This window comes from Mesitornis unicolor, unplaced genomic scaffold (assembly GCF_000695765.1).
Source record: "Mesitornis unicolor isolate BGI_N332 unplaced genomic scaffold, ASM69576v1 Scaffold45136, whole genome shotgun sequence".
NCBI lineage: Eukaryota > Metazoa > Chordata > Aves > Mesitornithiformes > Mesitornithidae > Mesitornis > Mesitornis unicolor.
In genome coordinates, this window is record NW_010191146.1 from 1 (window position 1) to 14,312 (window position 14,312).

Below are 14,312 nucleotides of genomic sequence, written 5' to 3' on the forward strand. Positions count from 1 at the left end.
GGTGTGCAAGAGGAAGCTGATCGAGCAGAGTGACTATTTCCGAGCCCTCTACCGCTCGGGCATGCGGGAGGCAGGGCAGGGCCAGGAGGAGCAGTTGCTGCGCGGGGGTTTGAGCGCTCTGGGCCTGGAGCTGGTGCTGGACTTCATCAACACCTCCTGCCTGGCCAGGCTGGAGCAGGAGGAGGGGGGCGATGAGGAGCCCCCTTTGCTGGAGGAACTGGTGGAGGCCGCTTCCTACCTGCAGGTCACCCCCTTGCTCCGCCTGCTTCTCTCCCAGGTGAGGCTGGGCAACTGCTTTGAGCTGCACCGCCTGGCTGAGGTCTACGGTCTCCAGGACTTACACGATGCCTGCCTAGACTTCATGGCCACTCATTACCATCAGGTGCTGCAGAGGCCTGATGCCCGGCCACATCTCCTCCTGCCCCATGCTCTCCAGCAGCACTTGAAGGAGAGGCGGATGAGGGGCACCGCCACCCTTGTGGCCATCGGGGACTTCATGGGTGCCTCCTCCCTGGGCCTGCCTCCGGGCTGTCATCCTCAGGTGGAAGCCCCATGGTCTATGCTGAGGTATGATGAGGAAGCGCAGCGGTGGCTGCCCCTGGCCAACAACCTGCCCCCTGATCTGGTGAACGTCCGAGGCTACGGGTCAGCGATGCTGGACAACTACTTGTTCATTGTGGGGGGCTACAGGATCACCAGCCAGGAGATTTCGGCTGCCCATTGTTACAACCCTTGCCTAAATGAATGGAGTCAGCTGGCTTCAATGAACCAGAAGAGGTAACCCTTGCTCCCTGAAATACATGTGTGTCCATGTATATTGTCAAAATAGACCCTGTGGAGTCACATGGTGTTGACTGGATTCAGCGTTACAAGCAGTGATTCAGACCTATCTCTGTGCCATGAATCACCCGCATCCCTTGCATCGTGTGGTGGGAAGGACCGCAGGGCTTGGTGATGGCTTGGCAGCATGCCATCGAACAGGCCTGGCAAACCTTGCCTTTTCCGGCAGCAGTCATCCCACCACAGCATAACGCTGCTGCCTCTTCCATGCTTAGGGACTTGCTCTGCATGATACAGGGAGCTGCTGTGGCCAGGGAAGGGTGATGGGGACAAGGTTTTGCTGCATCGAAGGTGCCAGTGGTCAAGGGTACAGCTGTGAGAGAACATGTGCTAGGCGTCAGCAGAGGACTGTGCTACTACACTCCACTATGTGTGATCATTCACCTTGGTGTGAAATGGTGGTGGGGTCCCACTTTTCCTTTAAATTGTAGTATGCAAGGGGTCAGCGTCTCCAAACAGCTTCTCACTGGTAGTAGAATTTATCTTTGAAATAACAAAGATTTTAAAAAACCCACCAAAGACAGAATTCTCCTATTTTCTTTGTGGTATGTTTGAACCTCAGTACTGGGACCAGTTTTCGTGCTCATAATGGAGATGTACAATCTATCAGAGCTGGAAATGACTGAAAAGATTTAGTTGGAGCAGTTTTTCATTGGTTTGTACTTTCATAAAAAATCTGAACATTTTGTCGGCCTGCATTTCAGTGAAATATTCATCAGAAAAATGTTGGGAAGATTGTGAGGGATTTCTCACCTTCTAAGAATATTTGGTTCTGGGAATCATTCATGATTTTGACCATTTTGCTTTTTTCCTTTATCCTTTTGAATTGTTTGTTTGACATTTATGTTTACATTAGTATTCAGAAACACTTGTATAATTTACATGTGAAAGAATAATAGAGAGCTAGCCTTGAGGGAGACCAAAAGAGAGGCCATCACCCTGGCCAAAGTTATGGCTGCTCTACCTTAGTCATGCTGCAGTTACCAGAAGAAAGCCTTTTACTTCACTGAAACAAAATATTTCTGTTCATCCAATGTGAACTTCCTCATTGTTTCAACTTTAGAAAAAGCATTTAAAGTTTTATATTCTCTGTCTGAAAAAGAACAAGTAGGCAGGCCAAAATTCACTACAGAATGGAGATTCTCTTCTCCATCCCATAAATTCAAAGAGCACGCAGAGACCCAAACCATTGGCTTAAATGCTTTGTATCTGGGTAGTAAAACTGCAGTCTCTACTCCAGTCTCTATTTAGCTCTTCTCAGCTAAAACCCCTCAAAACAGAGGTTTGACTGGAAATTAGTTCTTTCTCATTTCACTGTTTTTGTTTTTTTGGTTTTTTTTTGTTTGGGTTTTTTTCACTTACTGTATTGTTACGAGAATTTCACTGAAATTATTGCCTCCACAATTAGTCATTGGAATTTATCAGAAACAATTTTTTCAGTACTTCTGGCTTATTGGAGTGGTGGTGTGGAAAATGTCATCTGTAAAATGAGTGTTTAGCTTTTAAACACCGCAAACACCTATTCTTACAGGCATAAGACCAAGGTGCCTGTGGAAACTGGGATGTTTAGCCAGCCTTGCTTCATCAGTCTTGCCTATGTGAGCAGGATTGAGAGCACGTTGTCCTCTGTAGAAAAGGATGATGGGGTCAGCCCACACAGCATCTCCTGTGGAAAGTAGCTTAAACACAGAAGTCGTCCCACATTGATCAAGTTACAAGGTTTTGGTATTGGTTTGTGTATAGCAAGATAGATGTTATTATGTGCAATGATTATGCAGCATAGTGAATGAGGGCTTTTTAAAAAATGCTTTTTTGCAGCCCTTTTTTCACCTTACGACCTGGGTGTTCAAACTCTCAATCACCATTTTTCCCATCCACACTTTCCCTTTTTCTAGGCTATATAATAATTATATCTAAAACAAACATATGGATATTTTCTCCCTATATTACCATTTTCAACTGCACTGCCATACCAACTTAATCTTGAAGCTCATCACAGGTGAGAGCAAGCATAGAGGCATATTCCTTAGCATAGAATTTCACATTGGTCATGTGCTGCAGAAAAGTAGCATGTGAATGGATATTTTTGGAATAGCCTCTATTCTTACATTTCATGGTAGTTATGCAGGCCAAAAAGGAACCCAGAATTATGTCTGCCTCTAGACTGCATTGTAGGAGCAAGTGAGTGTCTTGCTCCCTGAATGATAATCAGGGGAGGTTTTTTCATGGAAGCTCTGCTGACCCCTTCACAAAACGTGTTTTTGACTTTAACATCTTCATGGAGTCTCAACTCTGAAGTTATTCATTATTATTTCTTACATCTGATGTAACATTTCAGCCCTCTGGTGACCTGTTTGACATTTTGTGACCAGAACACAGGAAGGGATGTCCTGTGCTGTGGGAGCCAAGAGGAGGGAGGTTTTTAGGATCAGAGATTTTGCATTCAACACGAACAGCATTGTTGCCTGTCTGCCGCACAGATACGTGCTGCAATTAGATCTGCACTTTGCCAGGCATTGTATTTTTAGTTTGTTATGCTGTAGTAAAATAAGCAGGGCAGTTGCCCAGTGTGCTGCTTAGGAATTACAGTCATGTGACTGTCTGCCGAATAAATTTATGTCAGCTGATATAATTACATCCCGTGGATGAATTTTTTACATACCTTGAGGAAGAGTTCTAGTTCCCATTGCAGTTGGTTTGAATTCAGACACAGAGTATCTATCTGGTTTTGGCCTATGTGAATGGATACATGTTTACCTCAAGAGAAGGCTGAGGAATTACAGAAAGAAATGTACTGATTTGCTGTTAATATAAGAAGTTCTCTGCCCTGAGCAAACCATGTAAATTCTATGATATTTTTATCTTTAATTATTTCCATTATTGTAATATAGAATCCCAGGATGCTGTGATTCTCTGCACATGCGTGGATGAAATAGTCCCAGCTTCTGAGTAGAAGACAAAAGCCATCAGAAATATACCGAATACTTAGCAGTTATTATGGTTTAAGTTATAGCTGTTAGCTTTCTTTCTAGGTGTAGAGGTCTTATTACTGAAGTTTCAAACTTGCTCACAATAGGTAACTCCTGTATATTGTTCTTGTGATGCCCACATAAGCTTGAGAAAGTGTTATTCCCTATTTATGCATACACAAGGGAGATAAAATAGCTTGCTCAGGCTTATATGGGAAACCTGTGGCTGAACCTGAAATTTGTCATCATCTGAGAGCTAAATCTAGTGCTGGTCACAAATAGTCCATAACAGATCAGTTTCTAGATCTTTTCATTTTAGAAGTATTGCTGTACTTAGAATAGTGTCTTCAGAGAATGACCTGGACTTTTTTGTGGACGAAACTTGTTGTAAGGGTTGCTGAAGACCATTTGCGGTCTTTGAGGACAGAAGACAAAGCAAAGTAACGAAGCACACTGGGGACTGCTCAAGTAATACCCTTGAATACCTTTCCATACTTTTCTTTAAATTGATGCTGTCAGTTGAAATTTGCTATTTAAAAATAAATTGCCTAGAGGATTTCTACTGTGTGTGCCAGTTACAGCTGTATGTTCCACTTTTTTTTCCTTCAGAACCTTCCTACTCCTGGCAGGTAGATCTTCTAGGCTTGGAAGACCCTTGTAAGCCTCTGGCTGGGGTTGTACACATGCATGTGGAACATGGTTTTTGTGAGCAATCTGTGCCTGAACTGCTGCCACATTGAGGACTCTTACAGGAAATGTAGGAGAGGATGCTTCTGATGTTTATGAGACTTTCTTTTTCCACATTTTTTAATAGTGTTTTTTTCGCTCAAAATTCTTCTGTGTTGAGGGAAAATAGACTTAAAGTTAGAAATATTCATGTAATATTTATCATAAGTGTATCACACGCTTCCAAAGCTGAATGTTGGATGCAGTGTGCTCTGCAGTCTCTTATAAGGAATGTAAAAAAAGTGATTAGTGCAAAAAATGTAAAGCACTACGGAACTGCCTTCATAACTGTGCTTTCATAATTCTTCATCTCTGTTGTTAATGCTTTAACTCTAGAATAAAGAAGTCATCAAATTTGTGAGAAATTTTAAGGTTAAAGTTGATCATTACCTGAAAGGGGCCTACAGAAAAGTTGGAGAGGGACTTTTTACAAGAGTAGGTAGCAATAGGATGAGGGGGAATGGCTTTAATCTGGAAGAGGGTAGATTTAGATGAGATATGAGGAAGAAATTCTTCACTGTGAGGGTGGTGGGACACTGGCACAGGTTGCCCAGGGAAGTTGTGGATGCCCCTTCCCTGGTGGTGTTCAAGGCCAAGTTGGACAGGGCTCTGAGCAACCTGACCTGGTGGGAGGTGTCCCTGCCTGTGGCAGGGGGTTGGAACTGGGTGATCTTTAAGGTCCCTTCCAACACAAACCATTCTGTGATTCTATGGTTTGGCAGGAAAGAACCACAGGTTAATTAGTCCAAGCCTCCTGTTCTACAGCAGGACCAAGCTTATCTTGTGATTACTCATCTCACTTGTTCTTAAAACCCTCCAGCAATGTAGATTCCAACCTTCTTCCCAGGTAGCTTGTTGCCATGTTTGGCCACCCCTCTGGTCAGGAATCCCCTGTAATACCTATGCTAAGTTTTTCTTGTTGTATACTAAATTAATGGTATCTGTAGTGAACAAGAAGAATGCTTGCTGTCCTCTCTGTAGCCACTTCCACAGTGGTCTCCTACTGAAACATCTATGACTGTTGATGCAATTCAGAACGATGTAGGTTTTTTTGCAAGTTGTTGAGTGTGGTCTTGGATTCAGAAAGCCATGTGCTTTGCACTTGTCTTTATTGAATGAAAAATGTATTTTGAACTACGGTGAAATGCCACAGCTTGTTCTTGCATGTGTTTCTGGGGTTCCTTTCAGAGGAAATGAGGGACATCAGAAGACAGCCCATATCTGGTCTTGTCCCAACAATAAAGGTACACACTAGGCCTGGCATTTGGAAAGTACTTTTGATCCCCCGAGTTTAGATAACTCAGAGGTGTGAGTAGAGTTATGTTGCAGTTGAATCTGATGGGCTGTTCAGCTCTGTTGTTTCCAAGTTGTAGTCCATGGAACAGTTGTTAGTTGTGGAGAGCTGGCTGGTTGCTTTACTTGTTTCCAGCTGCTCAAACACATTAAAAGAGTGTAAAAATACACCAAATATTTCCTAATGTTCACTTTCCATAAAAACACCTGCTGTTATTGGCATGAAAGGTGAATGGCAGCAGTTTTTCATAGCATGTTGAGCCATTGTCCAAACTTTAATATAAAGTGTGCTGATGGATACTTATGGCTACTTTTGAGTAAAATGAACTTTATTGTGAATCTGTTCTGTAAATCTGAGATACTTCCACTGAATGTCATCCATTTTAACAAGTGTTGGAAGTGGTTAAAGGGCTGACATAAATGTATGTGGCCTCCTTCTAGAATAACTGAAGTTGAAAGTTGTGCTGTACGTCTTTCACTGGATAGTTTTCCCTGTACTACAAGAAACAATTCAGTAATACAAATGCTATCAAGAAAAACCTGGATAAATTACCTCCATTCAGATAAAACACTAAGAGGCTACAATTAGAGGGTAACTAGAAAAGCATGTCTGAATCAGGAAACCTGAGTTCTTTAATGTTCTGACACTACACACTTGCTTAGTTAATTCACCTCCTCTGGGGCAGAACTTCTAGCATGTTTAAAAAGTGGGTAGGAAATCTTAGAACAGGGAAATGCTATGTGTGTGCATGTGAACTCATTTTATAAGCCAGAAATCCTGCACTATCTCTATCATAGGCACAGAGTTTCAGACTTTCTAACATACTTCAGATTTTAAAAGATTGCTTGGAAAATGCATTTACATTTTGTGGTTTTGCCCCTTTGTTAATTTGTGGACTTTTTTTTTCCCACCATAACTTTCAGGACAGGTACATTGCTTTGAAAATCATAATGTTTTGCAAGTAATTATCCTCATTTCATGCCCACTATCAATTGCCATGTTATTCTGGATTCTCTAAAATGGAAAACATAATTGCTGTAGAGAGGAGATGAACAAAGTGACCTAATCGTAAATGTCAGCAAAAAAAAATAATGAATAAAAAGCAATTAATTCCTTCAAAGGAGCGTTTTAGTTTCCAAGGCTATATCAGGATGACAAGAACAAACTGATTCCATCTGGAAACAAACTCTTTTTCCAAATATATTTAATAAAAAGAAGTTGCAGGGCAGTCTGCTGCTAGGCAGGGTTCATTTTGTCCAGACAAAACCCTGCAAAACTACTTAGCGGTAAGTTTTGAATCTTGGATCCATGCAGAGCGTAACTCACTTTACTGCTCAGCAGGGCAATGCAAGTCTGAAGCACCACTTCAGTTTCACAGACGTAACGCAGTTCCCCTTTTGGCTTTATGCTGAGCTGGTGCACTCCGATGTCTTTCACACATCTACTTAATTGGGATACTGTGTGGTAAAAATCTCAATTTGGCTCAGCAGTAGAGAATGAACAAGCTTTCCAGGCAATGAGACTGTTTATGGGGAGAGGGAGAGCTCATCTGTTCTTAGACCAGCTTTCATAGCTGGAATGAATAGGTGAGCATGCAAGCTCAAGTCTTCAAATCCTCCAGACTTCTTCCTACAGACTTGCAGCTTTAATATCCATAGACCATTTGTTTCTGTCTATATTATCTTAAAAGTGTAACATAGAAGGCTTCTTGCACTTCAGTAATTAGAAAGTTGCCCTTTGCCATGTGTGATATATAACAGCATAATGGAACAGAATAAGAAATAAAAGAACAGGGCATTGCCTGTGGAATGCAATGTATTTTGTTCAGCTATGGGTGGAACATTAATTTTCAGATATAACTTGCTTCAGTGGAATGGAGGATGTATTTAGTAGTTTAATGCTGAATAAGGTATAGCAGATTCTCTCTTCATTCTTTTGCAGAACATGATTCAATCTACAGCTTTAAATTTCTGTTAATTAGGGTTATTAAAGAGAATCTGTATTACAGACTAAGACAAGTACACATTCTTAGGCATTCATCAAGTCTTGTTTGAAATTTCTGTAATTTTAACTAAAATAATATCCTTGACTGTGTGTATATATAATACATATTTCTCTACTAAAGATACTTTACTGAAAGCCTAGTAAAAATGAGACATCTACTGAACACATTAGTTAACTAAAAATTTAGAGCTCAAACAGATTGAAATCCAAAATAAAACATTCATCAGTCTCAGCATCAACATCATTAACATCCAGAATGACACTGGTTACTGTCCTAAGCAATTACAGCTTAATTACAGGATTTTGGCCTTGCACAGAAGAGTTTGGATGCTGTAATATATGAAGCGATGGTACGAGTTGTAAGTGTTGATGAGTATGTTGGAACCTGGATAGGAAGAACTTTCCTATATTTTTCTGTACATCTGTGCAACCCATTTCAGTGCTGCAATCTTTTCTTTCAGGTCCAACTTTAAGCTTTTGGCTGTAAATGGAAAGCTCTATGCCATCGGTGGTCAATCCCTTTGCAACGTGGAGTGCTATAACCCAGAAAACGACTGGTGGAATTTCGTAGCATCCATGCCAAACCCTCTTGCAGAATTCTCAGCTTGTGAATGCAAGGGCAAGATCTACGTTATTGGAGGATACACTACACGAGGTAAAAAGCTTGCTTTTAATAATTTTTTTTTAACCTGATTGCTTCTAAGGCCCAGATCATTTTATTATCTTTTTCAGGAAATCTTTTGAACTGATGTAGAAAGCTGCATAATACTCATTAAAACATACAGGAATAAACCACTGGTAGAAAATAATTGACAAATGAAACAGAAAAATAGCTCTGTCATAGAGGAATCGGATTTTTTTCTTCAGGGCCTACATGGACCTGGGGCTCTGTTATTCTGAGGAAACAGACTGATGGGTAGTTCAGCACCCAGCTTAGCACTCTTTTTTCAGATTTTGATCGTACAGTAGAAAGAGAGGTCTCAACAGATAAACTTTGTTTACTTTTTGAATACCTGGTTTAGACCGTCAGAATGAAACATATGAAGAAAGTATCTGCCCGCATTAGTATTTCTCATGTATTAATAGATGTCATGGTCTTCTCACTGTAGCATTTCAGTGTTTCACAGGCAATTTGAAGCTATAGGTAAAATTTTCAGTGCTGAAATAACTTAATTGAATAATTGATCAAGAGCTTAAGCAAGAACCAACATTTTTTTACTTACTTCCTTTCTATACTCTGTTTTCTGAGGATACTGTACAGGGAGAAGGATTTGAAGTTGCATTCTCTCCTGTCAATTACTTTATCCAGTGGAAAAGCAAGCCACTTAAAAAGAGCTCCCATTTGTTCATTCCTTAAGCACATAGTGTCATTCTCTAGGAGGAATACTATTTTCTCAGAGTTTTAGAAGTCAGCTCTTTTTCATGCCAAATGTTCAGTATTTACCAGGATCTCCTAGTTTTAAAGTCCTATCTCTAGGCCTTTGCCCACTTCATTTGACTCCAGTAGTTTTGCAGTTTTATTTCCAAATGGAGAACAAGATTAGAAGAGAGATCAGCTTTTTCAGAGAGTACTGCAAGAAAAGCTAAATTGACATTAGATCAAGCTATCCCTTCTAGTGTCTGAGGAGATTTTAGCTCTGAATCATTATAAGGTTTATGAAATATATACTTCTACCCTCATGGCTCTTGTGGTAATGATAACCTTCAAAAGCATTTTGTCTGGTCCATTCTGAACCAGGACCTGGTGGCTTCAATGAGGAAAACAAAAGATATTGGCATACCAGTGTCCAAATGGATGGGCATGCTGTGGTGTGATCTGTAGTCCCAGTTCCACTAAAGGGCCTATTGTTTTGCATTGTGCTCCCTGATGTCCAGCACTAGGACTGAGAGATGTCTGGCCCACGAAAATTGCTGTGCTGAAAAGCCAGACCCAGAAGGAAGCATCCTTTGAGAAAAGAGAGCAGAGAACGAGGAGAAAAGACTGTAATAGAGTAATGGGAAGACATGTCTCTAGAGACTGGTATTAGGGTTTTGTCATTTTTATCTAGAGAAAGAAGAGGTAAGAAGAAAAAGCTCTGGTTTGGTTAATAGTGCTATGAGATTATGGGAGTACCAGCTTTTGCCCCCCATACTCTGTACTTTGCAATTTCCTTTGCTGGTGCTTGTGCTGTTCTTTCTTAAGGCTGCCTACTCCTGGCGTCATAGATAGAAAGATCGGCATGTTGCTGATGCAGATCCTATTCCCTTAAAATTAATTAACAAAGCGTGTGTAGTCAGGATTGCTGCCCTGTGTTGAGTTCCTTGCTCAGTATATTGTATATATCAGTATATATATACTGATTTGTATTGGTTTCTGCTTTGCTTTAGTGGATATAAAAGAACTGGGCTCTGGACTGAGCAAATGAGGGCCACATAGTGATAGACTTCTATTTCATATGCCTCTTCTCAAACCGTAGCACTTTTTGCGTGGCAAGATTACTGCTATAGATAGACATAGACAATTGGGATTCTTCCCCCCATCTCAATGAGTCAGAATGATACATTTTTGCTAGACAAAAAGATCATCTATATGTAGCTTTTTGGTCAGCAATTTCATAGAGCATTACCATTATATTTTTCCTCTTTTTTTCCTTTATTTCAAGTGGATTAAGTGTTCAAGAAGACAATGTAAAGTAATAAACAGTGACTGAAAATCATCAGAGTGCAAGCGAATGCTATGGCAGCAGCTCCCTAATCATGCTGCCAATGCATTCATTCATGACAATCCAGTTATATTTATGGCTCTTTATACCTGTGCCCTTACATAACTTGTCAGTATGTCACTGTCTGCTGTTCCACTTGGGAGCTCATCTGGAGATCATCATGCGGGATAGACTTGTAATTTGGAGCAAATTTATTAAAAGACCAGGCTGGAGTCTGTGAACCTGTTGCCGCTTGTCACTTGAGCTTGGACTTAAGCTCAGGTCCCCAGAGATTGGTCAGCTGTTTACTAGCTAACAAGTGTGCATTCTGTGTTAATTTAATGAAACCTTGGACACAGTCAAGGTTTCCCCTGCACCATAAATCAGAAGTGTTGTAACAATTTCATCGAATAACAGGATTGCAAACACATGCATCCACTGAGTTGTAACTGAAGTATGGATATGGCTTCAGCTATTTTCTATACCTCTGTCTGATGCTGGAGCACAGAGCTCTTGATTCTTATATGATGTTGACAATATGTGTTTCTCTCTTTCTGAGGTACTGAACATGTGTCCTCAGGTCATCCATGCCACTTGCTGAAATGTAACTAGCTCTCTTAATTTTATTCCCTAAGATTTTGATTTATGGAATGAAATACAAAGTATCAAAGTTAAGCTTATATGATAAATCATCACTTGACAGCCACTAATGAAGCGTAATGTCTTCATGATAATTTGATTCATCTGCGATCTCTCTTGGAGAGCAGAATATTGCCCCATTTCTCTTTTCACTAAAAATTCTTACATATCAATCAGAGACAAAATTAAAAGCATATGTTCAAAGGTAGGGATTATTCAGCTAAAATCTGCATCCTTAGACCATTTACATCACAGAATGTGCCAGAAGCAGCTTAATTTTTCCCTCTGCGAAGGAACAGAATGCTCAAACTTTATTGTCAAGGGCAAAGACTTACAGTTCTCAGTAATCAGTATTTGTTCCCTGGACTGCTATGCTTTTCACTGTAATACATTAGCAATCTGTAATAATGGCTGATACAGTTTGTAGGGAGGAAGAGTCTTCCTCCATAAGTGCCTTCTAATACATTTATTTATTTGTAAATATTTCTCCTCTGTTTCAGATAGGAATATGAACATTTTGCAGTACTGTCCCACTTCTGATTCCTGGACCACCTTTGAACTTTGTGATGTCCATGTTCGCAAACAGCAGATGCTCTCTGTTGAAGAAACTATATATCTGGTAGGGGGCTGTATTCATGAACTTGGACCAAACCAAAAATCCAACCAGAATGAGGACGTGTTAGCTGTGCAGTCTTACAACATTGCTACCAAAGAATGGCTCTACCTCAAAGAGAACACCTCAAAATCGGGTCTTAACTTGACTTGCACTCTCCACAATGATGGAGTCTATATACTGAGTAGAGACATTACTTTAACTACAAGCTTGGAGCACCGTGTTTTTCTTAAGTATAATATATTTACGGACAGTTGGGAGTCACTAAGACGCTTTCCAGCCTTCGGACAAAACATGCTGATCTGTTCTATGTATTTGCCTGATGTGCGAGAGGTGTAACGGTGTCAGGTTTTTCTTTGCAGCTCATTAATCATTCTTGGAAGAAGTATAGCTCTCTCTAAATAATTCCAGTTTCGGAATGTAATGTGGTTGCATAATGTGGACATAAAATACTGATTATGTTCTTCTTAAAAGTTGAAAACTCCAATATTAAGATAAATGCTTCCAGAAACATTTTAGGGTTTCAGTTTAAAAATCCTATTGTTTTGGATTTAAATTTCACCAGGTACTGTTTGCAAATTAAACATAAAACTATTGTTTTGGTAACTGATAAAGGAATTCTAAAGGCAAAAATGATCATTCTGGTTTTATTCTCCATGTAAATGGACAGTGTAGCAGACAAGCAAGGAGTATACATGATAAAAGTGAAAATAATTTGATAAAGTAAGTCTACAAAAAATAACAAAAGGAATTATTTATTCTAAAATGCAGTTTCTACTCAAGCTATGTGCTGTCAAATGCACAATGTTTAAAATTGTTTATACTCTCAGATTTTTATCTCTTCTACATTTCTACTGAAATTCTTAAAGGTGCCTGCAATTGGGATACCATCAAGAAATAAGAACTTTCCCTGAATTATTTGTAATTAAATGTTTTGCCAGGGACTGGGAGGAATTGCCGAGAGGCTGAAGGTTGCTGGTTGGATATTGGATGCTCCTTTAATGGAAGTTGACAACATTTATTGCTACCATTAACGCAGAGGAAAAAAGGCTGTAAATTCAAATAGGAAAGCTTGCTTATTTTCAGAAAGGTTTTTAGTTATAAATACCTTCTTTTACTCTAGTACTGAGTTTTAAAGAGAAAATTATAGTTGGCAACAAGCTCCATGTTAGGAAGATATGCATGAGCACATACAACGGTGGTCTGTACCAGGTGCATCCAGCTCGAGAACAGTCATCCAGAACATCCATCACTTGGTATGGAAGGGTCGGTTTATGCCTGCCAACACCCAAAGCAGGTGCACCCAAAGCATGCTCTATTTCTTGTGTTACCAGGAGCTTGATAGAGATTACCTCACGTTTGTCACCCAAAGTTGTTGGTTTCTACAGAGAGCATGGTAAGATGGTCACCATGAATACTCCTTTGTGGGATTCAGGAATAGATACTCTGAGAGCATCTCCCAGTTCCTGTCTATTGCCTGACAGAGTTCTAATCATGATTGGCCCCTTTTCTTTTCATAGCTGACAAGTTCCTAATCATCTTCTGAAGGCACCTGGCTGGGTGTGGAATGTGTGTCCTCATGACAGGAAAAGGAGAAGGTCTTCATCACCGTGGGAAGGTTTCACTGCTGCTGCCTTTAGAGAAGAGATAACCAGATTAGACATGTGCTGAAAATGTTGCAGGGATGCTGGTTTTGCACCAGCTGTTTCTCCACATGCGAAGACAAGAGATTTCATTCACCTGAGGTTCCTAGTATGTGGAGATGTCTTCTTTTTTCTAACTTGGAATTCAGGAATCTGAATTATCTGTTAAAAGTAGGTGCCTGTTGTACAGAGGAGAATGAAGAGGCAGCAATGGTCTCCTCAAGGTTCTTTTAACTCCCTGCTTCTCCATGGATTTGCATGAAATCAGTGCTGAATAAAAGAGCTACCAGACCTGAATTGCCTTGCCTGTTACCTCTCAGACATTCAGTGGTTAGGTACATAATTTTGGTGTATCTGATCATGCATAGCAACCAGAACAGAAAATCCGAGGAAACTCTTTGGTCGAGAATGAGGGCATTTGTGTTTGACCACTTTCAGAATACAGGTATTTTAGATATCCAAGATTTTTCTTTTGTGTAAAATTTTTGCAGCCTGGCAGAGTATGTTACACTTAGACCCAAACTACTGTCGCCCATTCAGCTGTATGGATGAAGTTAATGAATTAAGCCTGTGATTATTCCTTTGAAAACACAATGTGCTGAGCAGGTGCTGTGTTTTGACATCAGTACCAGAATAAACAATGGTTCTTCTGCAGTGAAGAAATAAGGTGACTTTCATAAGATTCTTCTGTCACAAGTGGTTTAGAATAAAATAAGCAGTGATTTAGTGTCTGGTAATAAATTTTCTCATATTATTTTACTTGCTTTCATTAATTTCTTTTCAGTTTCAGATTCAGTACCCTATAGTCATCCGTAAGTCAACTCAGATCGAGAATGATGGAGGGAGTCATGTCTGAGTTGAGACATTCTCTTGCCCAGGTTCCAGTATAAATTGGGGAAAGAC

General features: G+C 40.2%; 1 protein-coding gene across 1 annotated transcript; it reads left to right on the plus strand.

Annotated features, from left to right (window-relative positions):
* Positions 1-4: 4 nt before the first annotated feature.
* Positions 5-12,105, plus strand: KLHL42 (kelch-like family member 42; the record flags this gene model as incomplete). Its single annotated transcript, XM_010186652.1, has 3 exons — positions 5-777; positions 8,295-8,488; positions 11,654-12,105. Coding segments are annotated over 3 exons (1,419 nt in total), but the record flags the coding sequence as incomplete, so codon positions are not given.
* Positions 12,106-14,312: the final 2,207 nt, after the last annotated feature.